Source organism: Anolis carolinensis, chromosome 4 (genome assembly GCF_035594765.1).
Source record: "Anolis carolinensis isolate JA03-04 chromosome 4, rAnoCar3.1.pri, whole genome shotgun sequence".
Lineage (NCBI taxonomy): Eukaryota > Metazoa > Chordata > Lepidosauria > Squamata > Dactyloidae > Anolis > Anolis carolinensis.
Genome location: NC_085844.1, coordinates 134,460,136 through 134,476,411, shown reverse-complemented (window position 1 = coordinate 134,476,411; position 16,276 = coordinate 134,460,136). Strand labels below are relative to the sequence as shown.

General features: G+C 43.8%; 1 protein-coding gene across 4 annotated transcripts in view; it reads right to left on the bottom strand.

Moving 5' to 3' along the window:
* fchsd1 (FCH and double SH3 domains 1) overlaps positions 1–8,816 on the bottom strand; it is a 36,729-nt gene extending 27,913 nt beyond the window's left edge. For 2 of the 4 annotated variants that reach the window (XM_008109001.2, XM_062977840.1), the window contains exon 1: positions 3,206–3,303. Coding sequence is in view for 1 of the 4 variants with exons in the window: in XM_062977841.1 (XP_062833911.1) it covers positions 3,206–3,303; positions 8,612–8,632 (119 nt within the window). In the remaining 3 variants the exon portion in view is untranslated. Of the gene's footprint in view, positions 1–3,205; positions 3,304–8,611 lie in introns of those variants that run through there. The other 2 variants (XM_062977841.1, XM_062977839.1) reach the window with 2 other exon arrangements.
* Between the last annotated feature and the right edge of the window lie 7,460 nt (positions 8,817–16,276).

The window sequence follows — 16,276 nt, the reverse complement described above, 5'->3', positions numbered from 1 at the left end:
ACGCCTAGATACAGACAGGAGAGAGGCAGTGTTAGGTGGGCTTGAGAGCAGGTGCATTAGTTAGCAGCGTGTGCTGAGCCTTTTGCATTATTTGAAAATGTTTAAGCATTTACATGGACAGGCAAAAATAAATAATATATTAAGACAAACATCTGTCCAAGTTGAAATTAAAAAAGAACTCCATGCAATTTTTTTAAAGTTTTGGCTAGTATGGTATGGAATAAGAGCCACTGGTAGATTTTATGTCACCATATAATTTTTGTCTGATTCTGTTTGATTATACCGGTTTAGGTTATTGATGTTGTACTCAATTCACTGATATTAGGTTTAATTTGATGTTAGGTTTTTAGCGTTGTATTCATATGTGGGGTATTGTTGGGACTTTATGCTAAAATGTATTTGTTTTTTGAAGGCATTGAATGTATGCCATGTTTGTTGGAATCCGCCTGAGTCCCTTTGTGGAGATGGGGAGGAATAGATATAAAGTTTTGTTATTATTATATACTAGCTTGGGGACCCGGCGGTGCCTGGGTCATTTGAGAAAGGCATTATTTGTCTTTGAATGTTATGTATTCTCAGTTTGGAGTGGGTAAACTATAATTCCCAGAATTGTCAGTCCTCCCCAAACCCTGCCAGTATTCAAAGTTGGCCATTTTGGGTCTGTGTACCAATTGTGGTCCAGATCTGTCGTTGGCTGGTCATCACCTGGCTGCAGTGCTCTCTGCATGGGGGTGAACTACTACAACTCCCAGATTCCCGGGGCAATTGTCCCAAAACATCTGTCAGTATCCACAGTAGGCTATGTGAGTCTGTGTGCCAAGTTTGGTCCAGATCCATTGTTGGCTGGGTTGAGTGGTCTTTGGATACAGGTGAACTACAACTCCCAGAATCAAGGCCCATTCCCACAAACCCCTGCAGTATGTTCAGTTGGTCTTGAGGCTTCTCTGTGTGAAGTTTGGTCCTGGTCCATTGTTGGTGGGGGTCACTGTTTCTCTGGATGCAGGTGAACTATAACTCCCTTTCCCCCAAAGTAGTCCAATATGTTCTATTGGTTATGGTGGCTCTGTGTGCCAAGTTTGGTCCTGGTCCATCATCGGTGGGGTTCGATTGCAGGTGAACTATAAATCCGAGTACCTACTACTCCCAAATGTTCGGGCTAATTCCCCTCAAAACCTACCAGTATTCAAATCTCGGCATATCGGAGATGCATGGCAAGTTTGGTCCAGACCCATCATTGTTTGGGTTCATAGCATTCTGGGTGTAGATGAACTACAACTCCTCTAAATTCCCCAGTAAGAGTCACAGTGCTCTAACTTGATGCAGGGTGAACTACAACTTCCACCAGTCAACCCCTCAAACTCCTCCAGTAAGTTTAGTTGCTGCTCAGTTCTGCTGTGTTTGTTATGCAGACAGATTTGAAAGGGAAGGGCAGTAGGCGGGGTCATGCAAATTTCACACCAATAGAGAACTCTGGGATGCCTGCCTGTGGTGGAGGACAATGCAAAATCTAGGATGAAATAGTCCCCAAATGAAAGCGTTCCTTGGGTGGTGGGCTGTAGTGTTTGGGGAGGACATTGGCAGGGGTTGGGCTACATGTTCATGGAGCTCACTGTAACCGCAATGTCAGTGGAAAAGAGTGACTTGGTGGCTTCTCAGGACGGGGAACTATAGTCTATTTGTGGAGGCTGGAGGCTGTCTGTGTGAACAGACACCTGTGCCACATACACACATATGGGTTTTCACTTTTATTATGGATATAGATTATATTATTACTGTTAGATTTTTACTGCTGTCTATATCCTCATTAGAAAGACTTAATCTCATTTCCTGTCCCTGAGACAATAGGAAGTGATAGAAAATCTACTACTAGGAAGGGAAATTCACTCATGTAAGAGTTTTAATGGGGAAAAGAGTATCTCTGCTGAAACTTTATCACCAATCCTTGTTTTCATGACAACCGGATTGGGATTACTGCCTATGTTTTAAGTTATTTTAACTTTTGTAAGATGTGTTATTATACTGTAATTTTATTGTGTTACTGTTTTTATTGATGTAATACTGTTTTGGGCTTGTCCCAGTGTAAGCTACCCCGAGTCCTTAGGGAGCTGGAGCTGGGTATAAATAAAGTTTTATTATTATAATATTAGGGGGCCCTGCTGGCACAGTGTGTTAAAGCACTGAGCTGCTGAACCAAAAGGTCCCAGGTTCAAATTCCGGGAGCGGAATGAGTGCCCGCTGTTAGCCCCAGCTCCTGCCAACCAAGCAGTTCGAAAACATGCAAATGTGAGTAGATCAATAGGTACCGCTCCGGTGGGAATGTAACGGCGCTCCATGCAGTCATGCTGGCCACATGACCTTGGAGATGTCTATGGACAATGCCGGCTCTTCGGCTTAGAAATGGAGATGAGCACCAACCCCCAGAGTCGGTCACGACTGGACTTAATGTCAGGGGAAACCTTTACCTTTACCTATTATAATATTATTAACCCATTTTTTTCAAAAACCAACTTTTTTTTAATAAAATTCATTTTTAAATTAAATAATTAACAACATAGAGTGTGAAAAGACTACAAAATAATGAACATTTTACGAACACTTAACCCCACCACCTAGGCCTGAACGGGTATAGTTTCCTCTGCTATACCTTTATGAGATATGGCATATGTGTAGTGGTTGACTCAGAATCCAATTGTCGTAGGGACAAAAAGTGAGGTGAAATCTTCTGAACAGGGTCACAGGCAACAAAGAAAACACCACAGGGGAGTTAACCCTTCCCTATGAAATCCAAAGCTAAAAAAGTACCTGTTTGGACTTAGATACAAATTCAATTTAAGAACAAACCTACAGAACCTATTTTGACCATAACTGCCTGCATGATCAGAGTGCTCACACTGCCTGACTGTACCAATTTCATCAGCATCCTTTAGATTCTCCAGAAATGGCAAGCCTTTTGAAAAGGAAACAAGACTTGTGGAAGTTGTGGCATATAGGACTTGGGCAGTCCACAAATGAGCAGCCAGGAGGCATCTCTGCCAACTGGCTTCCGTTCCTGGAGTTCGCAACAGGCACGTCATTGTCTTTTGCCCAACAAACCCAATCTCCTGTTTAACAAGAAACGGTAGCCCTCAGACACACAGTGAAATATGACACAGCCCTTCTCTGCCTTTCCTGCTCCAAATTCTGGTCTTCTCCCACAGTTTGTTACCTGATGTCCTCAAGGAGCTCCTGTTCCCTCTGTTGCTTATTCTGCAGGCTGGAGAATTGTTCTGCTAAATGTACCTTCACCTCCTGGGTCAATTTAACCTGCAAAGAAAACAGGTTTGGCACTGAGTCATGGCACTGCCTTTTTCTACAGTTTGACAGGAAGCCGCACTAAGGGTCCCCCAAAGAGCAGCATAAAAAAGGAGCCCACTGCTGCACTTTATCCCAGTGGGAAGAGCACTGAGATGGACAGGTCACAGAGAGCAGCAATCATCATCTTCAGGAGATTAGAAAGCTGAGATAGACATTGATAAGACAGGCATTGCTCTCAGGTGCCTAAGAGCAATAGCAGCCAAGGACAGAACAGAAGATCAGGAGTTTCTTTGGTTCATACTTGGGCAGCTATAAACTTCAAAAGAGGCACTGGGATTCTTTGCCTGGCTTCTGTACAAGGGGCTAGTGGACAGATTACAAAATTATGTGGGCCATGTGATTTGAACACATAGAATCCTAGTACAGTAGAGTCTCACTTATCCAAGCCTCGCTTATCCAAGCCTCTGGATAATCCAAGCCATTTTTGTAGTCAATGTTTTCAATATATCGTGATATTTTGGTGCTAAATTCGTAAATATAGTAATTACAACATAATATTACTGCGTATTGAACTAATTTTTTTGTCAAATTTGTTGTATAACATGAAGTTTTGGTGCTTAATTTGTAAAATCATAACCTAATTTGATGTTTAATAGGCTTTTCCTTAATCTCTCCTTATTATCCAAGATATTCGCTTATCCAAGCTTCTGCCGGCCCATTTAGCTTGGATAAGTGAGACTCTACTGTATTGGAAGAGACCACAAGGGCCATACTGTCCAACCCCTTGCCATACAGGGAAAGCACAATAAAAGCACTCCTGATTGATGGCCAGCCACTCTCTGATTCAAAACCTCCTGAGAAGGTGACTCCACCAAGCTCCCGGGCAACATATTCCACTGCTGAACAGCTATTTTGTCAGGATATTCTTTCTAATGTTAGGCTGAACTCTTAGCTCCATTATATCATAATGTTTTCTGCTGCTCCAGAGCAGCAGAAAACCGGCTTGCTCCACATCTCAATGTGACCCCCCTTGTTCGACATTTAAACATGGCTATCGTGTCCCCTCTTATTTTTCTCTTCTCCTTAGAGAAAAGAAATGGCAGCTCTTTCAGTCGTTCCTCACGGAATGTGGTTTCAAAACCTTTGACCATTTTGGTTGCCTTTCTCCGGACACCCACACAACCTTCAAAATACTATTTATTTACCATATTTGTACCCCGCCTTTCTTAACCCCGAGGGGGGCTCAGAGCGGCCTCCCATATTGGCAACAATTCAATGCCTTAAAATAACATAAAATTGGTAAACATCTACATTCAAAACCAGAGAATTAAGGCATCTAAAAACAATTACATCAATTCTTAAACCACATAACCCAAGGTTGTAATCCAGGGCAATTCCAGTTGTCATTGCACATATTCTACATTCATCTATTGCACTGCAGTTATTCCCCAAAAGCTTGGTCCCATAGCCATGTTTTAATTTTCTTTCTGAAGGCTAGAAAGGAAGGAGCTGATAGAATAACACGGGGGGGAGTTCCATAGCTGAGGGGACACCACTGAGAAGGCCCTATCTCTTGTCCTCACCTACTGTGCCTGCAAAGGAGGTGGGACTGAGAGCAGAAGATCTTAATCTCTGCAATAGTTCATAGAGGGAGATACGTTTGGACAGGTAACCTGGGCCGGAACCGTTTAGGACTTTATAGGCTAAAGCCAGCACTTTGACTGGCTGACGTAACAGGGGAGTTGTATGCTCCCTGTACACCGCTCCAGTAAGGAGCCTGGCTGCTGCCTGTTAGACCACTTGAAGCTTCTGAACAGTCTTCAAAGGCAACCCCATGTAGACAGTGTTGCAGTAATCTATTCGGGTTGTAACAAGAGTGTGGACTACCGTGGCCAAGTCTGACTTCCCAAGGTATGGGCGCAACTGGTACACAAGTTTTAATTGTGCAAATGCTCCCCTAGCCACCACCCAAACCTAGGGTTCCAGGAAAATGCCCAAGCTGCAAACCGGTGACTTCAGGGGGAGTGTAACCCTGACAGGCACAGGCTGCAACTCTATACCCTGTTCGGCCTTACGACTGACCAGGAGGACCTCTGTCTTGTCTGGATTCTGTTTCAATTTCTTTGCTCTCATCCAGACCCTCACAGCTGCAAGTTTAGGATTTGAACAGCCTCCTTAGTGGCAGGTGGAGAGGAGTAATAGAGTTGAACATCATTTGCATACAGATGATATTGAATTCCAAAACTCTGGATAATCTCTCCCAACGGCTTCATGTAGATGTTAAACAACATGGGGGACAATACTGAGCCCTGTGGGATCCCACAAGACAATGACTGTGAGGCTGAGCAGGAGCCCCCCAGCAACACCTTCTGGGAGCGACCCTCCAGGAAGGACCAGAGCCATTGCAGAACAATATCTCCAAGACCCATTCCCGTGAGGCATCCCAGAAGGATGGATACTAATAATAATTTTGAGGCTCTGGGCAGTAACAGCAAGGGATGGTGCAGATGTTTGTCACTGCATCTCCCATCAACAACATGGCCAAGGAATCCATGCTGCCTACTTAGTAAGGTAAAGCTTTCCCCTGATGTTAAGTCCAGTCATGTCTGACTCTGGGGGTTGGTGCTCATCTCCATTTCTAAGCCAATGAGCCGGCGTTGTCTGTAGACACCGCCAAGGTCATGTGGCCGGCATGACTGCATGGAACGCCATTACCTTCCCACCGAGCGGTACCTATTGATCTACTCACATTTGCATGTTTTTGAACTGCTAGGTTGACAGAAGCTGGAGCTAACAGTGGGCGTTCACTCCGCTCCCAGGATTTGAACCTGGGACCTTTCGGTCTGCAAGTTCAGCAGCTCAGCGCTTTAACACACTTCGCTACCGGAGGCTTCTCCTGCCTACTTAGAACCATAGAATATCTTGTCAGAAGTGGTCACCATGGCAGTCTCCTAGCTGCTTTGAGTCTCTTTTGTGGAGAGAAAAAGCAGAGTATAATGAACAATACCGTATTTACTTGAATATAATGCTCACCTTTTTTTGGCTAAATGGCCTCTCCAAAATTAGGGTGTGCATTAGATTTGAGTAATACGTTAAGCTTAGTGCTGAACCAAAGCAAAAAGGGAAGCACCTGCAGCTCCTATTTAAGGAATGTCATCTCTTATTTAATGGTTATGACTCAATGCTATGTAATCCTGGGATTTGTAGTGTGGTGAGGCATCAGCGTTATTTGGCCAAAAAAACTCAAGATCTTGTAAAATGCCATAGCATTGAACCAAAACAGTTAAAGTGGACTCATCCTACATCATAAATGCACCCCAAGGTTTTCTTTTCCATCGCTGGAAGCTTTGGTGCACTAACACTTTTGTTTTTAAAGAAGAAATCCTAAGTGTGCAGTAACTGTAATGCACACCTTTTTGACCAAATTACAAAGAGTGCACTTTTTGCCGCTGTGCATTACATTGGAAATACTGTTTTGGGTTTCAGGATTTTGAAAACGGAGGTGTACATTAGATTTGATGGTGCATTAGACTCAAATAAATATGAATAATAATAATAATAATGGGGTGTTGTGTGGTTTCTGGGCTGTATGGCTGTGTTCTAGCAGCATTTTCTCCTGAAGTTTTGTGCATCTGTGTCTGGCATCTTCAGAATAATAATAGTAAAATAATAATAATAATAATATTCTGCCCTATCTCCCTGGAGATTCCAAACATAAAAGGCAGATGTTCAATGCTTGAACATAATAACAATACACCCATAATAACAAAAATTGACATAAGATCCTCTGAACAGTCCACACACAGATGCAAGTTAAACATCTGGAGAAAATGCTGCTTGAACAGGCATGGGCAAACTTTGGCCCTCCAGGTGTTTTGGACTTCATCTCCCACAATTCCTAACAGCCGGTAGGCTGTTAGGAATTGTGGGAGTTGAAGTCCAAAACACCTGGAGGGCCCAAGTTTGCCCACGGCTGTGCTAGAACGTGGCCATACAGCCCGGAAACCACACAACACCCCAGTGATAGCCTCCGACCATACAACAATCTAGTCCACTGCTTCTACATGGTCATATAACCCAGAATATCTAGGCAGATAATCCACAAGGAACCCCGGTGGCGAAGTGTGTTAAAGCATTGAGCTGCTGAAGTTGCAGACCGAAAGGTCGCAGGTTCAAATCCCGGGAGCGGAGTGAGCTCCCGCTGTTAGCTCCAGCTTCTGCCAAACTAGCAGTTTGAAAACATGCCAATGTGAGTAGATCAATAGGTACTGCTCTGGTGGGAAGGTAATGGCGTTACATGCAGTCATGCCGGCCACATGACCTTGGAGGCAGGGCCGTAGCCAGAAAAAAAATTCGGGAGGGGTTTTGAAAATTTCGGGGGGGGGGGGTTGAACCCCTAGCACACACCTCTCCCAGCTACAAACCTGTCAATATCTGCTTGAGATAGTGCCTGGAGGGACTCTTAATGTTTTGCATCTCATAGACTTAGCATGGGGATTTGGTTAACCAGTTAAAATTCATGAGTAAACCAGGTTTTTTTATAACCTGAAAAATTTCGGGGGGGGGGGGTTGAACCCCTAAAACCACCCCCTCGCTACAGGCCTGCTTGGAGGTGTCTAAGGACAACGCCGTCTCTTCGGCCTAGAAATGGAGATGAGCACCAACCCCCAGAGTCAGACATGACTGGATTTAACGTCAGGGGAAAACCTTTACCTAATCCACAATATCTGCTTTGAACTGGATTACCTGAGTCCACACTGCCATATAATCCAGTGTGGAAGAGGCCTTAAACTGTGGTGGAAAGGGCCTCCAATCTCTGCTCATTGTGTGCGTGTGTGGCCAAAATATGACACTTGCGAAAGTTTTCTGAACAGCCTGGTGAACTCTGCAGACAGCTGTCATCCACAACAACAACAGCAGCAAAAGAAAACCAGCCTGTTTGGCAAGCCTCGACAGCGCTGGTTTATTTTCAGTTAGGGTTTGATTTGTATCCCTCTTTTACACCCCTATATATCTGGGCTCACGTGAAGATTTCTCGGGAGAGAAAGGGAAAAGGGGAAGAAGCCCCCACCTAGCACAGTGAGTCATCCAGGAAGGCACTTACTCCCTAAGTTTCTCGAGAAACTTGGAAAGGGAGCCAAGGGGCGAAGGAAGCAGATTCTGCTGGGATGCCAGCGGGGGAAGCTCTCTCTCTCCCCTGCGTCGGAAGGGACAAGAAGGCGGCACTGCTCGGTTCCCCATCCCCGCTCTGTTCGGGTTACCTGCCCTCTCCCTTGGCGCCTGCCCACTGCCCTCAAGGGCTGGGGAAGGGACTTACTTGGCGCGGGGGCGGCTGCATCCTCCTCCTCCTCCTCCTGCTGCTCCTCCTCCTCCGGGGCTCTTCCTTGGGGATCGGCGCCCAGAGACTGCGAGGCCGGCCAGCCCGGAACTGCTGCTGCCTGCCGCCCTGGCTCCTCCCTGGGGCCGCATCACTCGGCGGCGCCGCGGTTCCCGAGGACGCCCACCTCCCTTCCCACCTGGACAACTAGTCTCCGCCACTTTGTGCCCCAGGGTTTCCTTCTAACTTCAGCCAGAAGCCCAGGGAGAGACATGAGAGTAAGAGCTTGGCTCCAATTTGAATGAGCCAAAGTTCCAGCAGAGTCGCCCAACTTGGAGCTCCCAGGGAAGCCTCACGCTTCGTGGCCTCTTTCTAGGCTCAGGTGTGCTTAAGCACAGGGCCACCTTGACAGGGTGTGTGTAAGTGTGGGAGGGGCATCTTCTTTTTGCCAATTCTTTTTTTGTATGTGTGTGTTTATATTGATTTTGCTTATGTGGTGCAATTCTAAGTTTGAAGGGATGGCTAATACTCCAGACGACAGGAGCAGAATCCAAAAACGATCTTAACAGATTAGAGAGATGGGCCGAAACTAACAAAAGGAAGTTCAACAGGGACAAATATAATAAATCAAATCTAATGTGCACCTCAATTGTCAAAATGCTGAAACAAAAAAGATTTGCTGGCAAGGACTCAATGGAGCAATGGGTTCAAATGACAGGAAAGGAGATTCTACCTGAATATTAGGAAGAACTTCTTGACCGTAAGAACTGTTCAACAGGGGAATTCTCTGCCTCGGAGTGTGGTAGACGCCCCTTCCTTTGAAACTTTTAAACAGAGGCTGGATGGCCATCTGTCAGGGGTACTTTGATTGTGTTTTTCCTGCATGGCAGGAGGTTGGGCTGTTGGACTAGATGGCCCATGTGGTCTCTTCCAACTATGGTTCTATGATTCTATGAAATGCAAGATACTCCACTTAGGCAGAAAAAATGAACTGCAAAGATGCAGAACGGGACAATGTCTGGCTCGACGGCAGTACGTGTAAAAAAGATCTTGGAGTCCTCGTGGACAACAAGTTAAACATGAGCCAGCAATGTGATGCAGTGGCTAAAAAAGCCAATGGGATTTTGGCCTTCATAAATAGGAGTATAGTGTCTAGAGATCCAGGGAAGTCGTGCTTCCCCTCTATTCCACCTTGGTCAGACCACACCTGGAATCACATTGTGCCCAATTCTGGGCACTGTAATTGAAGGGAGACAAGCTGGAAGGTGTCCAGAGGAGGGTGACTAAAATGATCAAGGGTCTGGAGAACAAGCCCTATGAAGAGCGGCTGAAAGAGTGGGGCATGTTTAGCCTTCAGAAGAGAAGGCTGAGAGGGGAAATGATAGCCATGTATAAATATGTGAGGGGAAGTCACAGGGAGGAGGAAGCAGGCTTGTTTTCTGCTGCCCTGGAGACTAGGACACGGAACAATGGCTTCAAACTACAGGAAAGGAGATTCCACCTGAACATCAGGAAGAACTTTCTCACTGTGAGAGATGTTTGGCAGTGGAACTCTGTGCCACAGAGTGTGGTGGAGGCTCCTTCTTTGGAAGCTTTTAAGCAGAAGCTGGATGGCCATCTGTCGGGGGTGCTTTGAATGCAATTTCCTGCTTCTTGGCAGAGGGTTGGACTAGATGGCCCATGAGGTCTCTTCCAACTGTATGATTCTATGATTCTATGTTTCAGAGGGATTCCAGACATAACACTATGTACAGTAGAGTCTCGCTTATCCAACCTTCGCTCATCCAAAGTTCTGTATTATCCAACATAGTCTGCCTCCCGCCCGATCCACAGCTGTTTCTCTAGGCAGCAATTCTATTTCTATTTGTAGTCAATTTTTAGTAGTCAATGTTTTCAATACATTGCAACATTTTGGTGCTATATTCATAAATACCGTAATTACTACATAACATTACCGTGTATTGAACTGCTTTTTCTGTCAATTTGTTGTAAAACATGATGTTTTGGTGCTTACTTCGTAAAATCATAATGTAATTTGACATTTAATAGGCTTTTCCTTCATCCCTCCTTATTATCCAACATTTTCGCTTATCCAACATTCTGCCGGCCTGTTTATGTTGGATAAGCAAGACTCTACTGTAGCACAACTTTCTGTACTGTTCCATTATCCAGGTGGAGGATAATAGAAAAAGAGAAAAATAGTTCATTTTATGGGGTTGTAGGTGTCAAACCATTTCCCCCTGTTTTCCTGTTATTCCCCTCACCCATGTCACCATCGCCATAGTTTAAAATATGGGAAGGGGGGAAGGGGCATAACCAGCTAAAACGTCATCTGTACACAATGAAGTTTAACTCTATTACTCCTTTCCACCTGCTGCTTAGAAGGCTGTTCAGGTCCTGAACTGGTGCCTGGCAACTGTGACGGTCTGGATGAGGGCAAACAAATTGAAACTGAATCCAGAGAAGACAGAGGTACTCCTGGTCAGTGAAAAGGCCTAACAGGGCATATGGTTACAGCCTGTGCTGGACGGGGTTACACTCCCGCAGAAAGCACAGGTTCGTGGCTTGGGAGTTCATCGCTAAGCCTGGAACCCCAGATTTCAGCAGTGGCCAGGGAAGCTCTTGCACAATTAAAACTTGTGCGCCAGTTATGTCCGTACCTTGGGAAGTCAGACTTGACCATGGTAGTCCACGTTCTGTTTACATCCTGAATAAATTACAGCAATGCGCTCTATTTGAAGACTGTTTGGAAGCTTTAAATTGTCCAACAGGTGGCAGCTCACCGAGTGGGGTACAGGGAGCACACAACCCCCCTGTGTCGCCAACTCCACTGGTTGCCGGTCTGCTACTGAGCACAACTCAAAGTGCTGGCTTTAGCCTATAAAGCCCTAAAAAGTTTCGGCACAGCTTACCTGTCCGAACGTATCTCCCTCTATGATCCACCTCGGAGCTCAAGATCATCTGGGGAGGCCCTGCTCTCAGTCCCACCTCCTTTGCAGACGTGATTCCAAGACAACATGCTATCACTCACACAGTGAAATTGCTTTCTTCTCTGCTGGTTTCACATCAATCTGAGGCCTCTTTCACACAGCTGAATAGAATCCCACATTATCTGCTTTGAACTGGAATATATGGCAGTGTGAACTCAGATATTCCCGTTCTTCTCAGTGGTGGCCCCTTGACTATGGAACTCCCTCCCCAGTGAGATCAGATCTGCCTCCTCTCTCCTGACCTTCAGGGAAAAAAACACTCAATGGCTTTGGGACCAAGCTTTTGACAAGCAGTTGGAGCAGTGTAATATGTAACTATGAAACAATGTAATTGACAAATGGAATGGCCATGGATAATGTTTCAGATGGCATGATTTTAATTGAGGTTTTTAATAATTCATGTTTAAATTATTGGTTTTAATTGCAATTGTTTATTTGATATGTGTGTGCGTGTGTGTATGGCATCAAATTTCTGCCTGTTGTAAGGCTGCCTTGAGTCCCCTCTGGGGTTGAGAAAGGCAGGACAGAAGCATCGTAAATAAATAAATAAATAAATAAATAATGGTTTTCCTCCTTCAACTCTCTTTCAATCTCTCTCTCCCTCCCTCTCCCTCCCTCCCTCCCTCTCCCCCCCCCCCCCCCCCAATAAAATTGACTATCCTCTGTCTTGGTCTCCTTTTGGTTCTATCATAAAAATATGGAAAAAGGGTGCTGTTCCATTATCCGGGCAGAGACCACTAGGGGGCACTAGAGAGAGAAGGATAGTCCATTTTATGGGGAGGGAGTTGAAGGAGGAAAACCATTTCCCACTGTTTTCCTGTTATTTCCCCCACCTATGTCCTAGTTGTGGAAACTGTTGGAAATAGCAACCTTCTACAAGCCTCCTATTCTAGTGGGACTACAGATCATGTAGCTCTTAGAACATTCAGAGAGACTCCATTTTAGAATCCATTTGAATAAGACATCAGCTGGAGTCAGTTAAGTCAGTTAGAAGTCAGTTGAGGCTTGAGTCAGTTGGAAGTTAGAAGTCAGTGAAGTTGGTTGGTGTCAGAGCAGGAGTATAGACAGTATGCTCTAGTGAGATGTTCAGTTGATATATGAATCTGTTTGCATCAGAATTATAGTACAGTATAGTACAGTTGATATATAAGTCAGTTAATATGAAACCAATAAGCAATGTACCTGTATGCTAAAAACATGAATTTTGTAAGTAAATAAACTATATTAACTTTTAATGAAGACTACTTATTTTTGGTCTCTTGAGAGCATGATTTGAAAGCAATATATTTTATGGGACAGTAGAGGTTTTTGGGCAACTGAAATAACACTTCTGACAATCTGCAATATATTTTGTGCATTGTCTTATCTTTGTTCCTAACAGTTCAGAGAGATAACCAGGTATATCAGTCTAACAGCTGAGAAGCCTAAATTGCCTAGCATGAATACTAGTGGATATTCGCTACTAAGAAGAAGATTGACTGAAGCGAGTTTTTAACTTCTCAGGAAGATCATACTTTACAAAAGGTTATGATCTCTAACAAGGTCATGCCTTTCCAAAAGGTTATGATTATTCCAAATAGTGTGAATGCCAATTAATCTCCAAAAGGGTCGTGTTTCCAAAACCCTGTGGAGATTTTTGGTTTTCCCAATAGAAATAACCCTCGTTTATGAAGTGGGGAGGAGGAGTAACCAGTAAAAATGGGGGAAATGGTTTTCCTCTTTCAACTCCCCCCCCCCCCCCAAAATAGACTATAATTTTCTCTCTGGTGGTCTCCGCCTGAATAATGGAACAGTACCTACCTTCTTTCCAGTGTCTGGCATAAACTATTCCAGCAGCTGTTGTAGCATTTTGAAATAATAATAATAATAATAATAATAATAATAATAATAATAATAATAAACTTTATTTATACCCCGCCACCATCTCCCCAACGGGGACTTGGGGCGGCTTACATGGGGCCATGCCCAGAACAATACAATATAACAAAATATAATAGAACAACAAATCATACAAGAATACAATATTTTTCTTATTGATGACACCTTTGCTAATCCCAGCAAAAATATCTGGATTGCTTCCTTAACAGCTGTCCAATATTCATTGACTTTATGACAGTTGGCCAGGGAGAGGCCATTTTCCTGCCAATTTTTTTTACCATGGATTTGCTTATGTGGTGCAATTCTAAATTTGAAGGTTTTGTTTCAGAACAATTCTAGAAATAGCATAATGGCCCCATTTATATTGCCATATAAAATCCAGATTATTTGGTTTGAACTGGATTGTATAGCAGTGTAGACTAATATAGTCCAGTTCAAAGACGATAATCTGGATTTTATACTGCATTATAGATGGGCCTTTGCAACATGATTTTTGTTTCAGGGTTGTAAATGTAATTTCCTAACTGCTTCTATCATAAAAACATAGGAAACGTTTATTAAACTGCAGAAACTTTTGTTTTTGCAGGGCATCCTACAGCACATTTTGTTAGAGTTTTTCGATATATATCTGATGGAATCTTAACTAATTAAGATTTGTGGCAGCCACAAAAACAAAACTTCTGGAGTATAGCAACTACTTTCAAAGTAAATACCGCACAATTAAACAGGGAAGAACGCTTTCAAACCAGGAACAGATTTTTGTTTTCAAATTTTGTTATATAGTGTAGTCTATGGGAGCATGCCACAAAGCAGGCAGTGTGAGCCTATCTTCTTCAGACCTCGAGGAAGGGGCCTCATAACTAAACTAGCACAGGGTTTCATTTGTCATCACTGTTTAGGGACCTCTCCGTTGTAGATATTTGCCATTAAGGAACCATGCACCTACACCAGAGGTTCCCAAACTTATTTGGCCAACCTATCAGTGCAGATCAGTAGATCTTAACTTTTCCCCCTCACCTTTAAAATCCTTGATACCCCCTCTCCCTTGTGACATATAATACTATGTAACACGATTTTTGTCCCTGGGATATAAATGTCATTTCCTAATACATTTTATTAGAGAAACACTAACTAAACCTGGCCACACTTCGCTGCCGCTCAGTATGATATGAAATGAATGTGAAAGTAAACATAAGAATTGTAGCGAACATTGATTCACTGAGAAAATATATCATTCAATTCAATACCCTGCCTTGCGTTGCTGTGTCCATGTGGAATGAACGGTGAGGAATGAAAATGAGGTTTTTACCAAAAATATTTTTTATTGTAAAACTAGTGGATTGACTACATTTTTGGTTTGTCTTTTTTCTGCATAAATAGTAAGATCAGTCGGTTTACCGACTCTGGAGCATGCAACGTATAATTGCCCATGAGAGAAGCAATTGTTTTCTAATTTTAAACCGCACACTTTCTGTCATGCCCGTGGCAACGGAGCACCAAGAACCAGACACGGAGGCCAATATCTATCTAATATCTTTATTAAAGAAATATGTAAGAATAATAAAAACAAGTAGAAAATATAGTCCAGCAACAGACCTTTCAAGAAAGGTCAAATTTAGTCCAGAATTGTAAAGTCCAATATATTATATTAGAGTTCAAAGTTAAATCCAAGAAACCGAAACACACACTATTGCCAAGCAATAGTGTGGGGAAGCGTCCAGGGTCTTTCAGGGTCCAAGGTAAAAACCACAACAAGGTCGAGAATAAAACTTGATTCTTGAAGCAAGATCCGTGGCTAGGAACAAGGCAAGGCAAATCTTGAATACTTGGATAAGCAAAGCAAGGCAACTGGGTTTGTGGACTTTGCGAAGTCCACACTAGGCTGGAAACACGAATTCACTCTTGAAGCTGCTCCGTTGACTCCGCACGGAACCTACCGTGCCAGGCACCTATATCTGGGCCTCGTTTTCCTGCCAAGCAGGTGTCCAGCGTTCTCTTTCCCTAGAGAACAGGAAACGAAACCCAGCTTTCTCCAGATGTGAGACTCCCTAGATTTTCCCAGGGGAAACATGGCTAATCAGTGTCTTGTTTAGCTGCAATTCTCAAACTCCTGCGAACCTGTTCCTTCACTCCCCTGTCTGCAGTATAGGACTGTCTCCTAGCAAAAGGAGTGAGAGCTGCTCAAGGTCTGTTTTAATGGGTTCTTGGGCAAAAACATCAACATCAGGCATCTGGAAAGATTCCGGCTCTTGCTGAGCCAGTGAAAACCCCATGTTTTCGTCTTCATTATCCACAATGGCACTGGGAGTAGGACTACAAGGCCCATGAGGCATCACACTTTCAAAGTTTGCACCCGCGCTTTATTGATAGTTACAGCGATTTCTAGGTGTATTCGAAGTTGAAGTCGTGTGAACTTGAACGCCATGTTGGTTGGAATGAGTGGGATTTCCAGGGCAATCACACCCAATTCCTACGTGTATGTAGAGTTGGCCATGTTGGATCTGTGTGCTAAGTTTGGCCCAGATCCATTGTCGACTGGGTTTAGTGCACTCTGGATAAGGGTGAACTACAATTCCCATAATCAACATCTATGCCCACAAACTACACCAGTATGTTCAGTTGGTCATGGGGATTCTCTGTGCCAAGTTTGGTCCCGTCCATTGTCGATGAGGATCACAGTTTATCTGGATGCAGGTGAATTATAACTCCCGTCAGTCAAGGTTAATATCTCCCAAACTTCTCCAGTATTTTCCGTTGGTCATGGGGAGTTTGTGTGCCAAGTTTTGTCCAGGTCTGT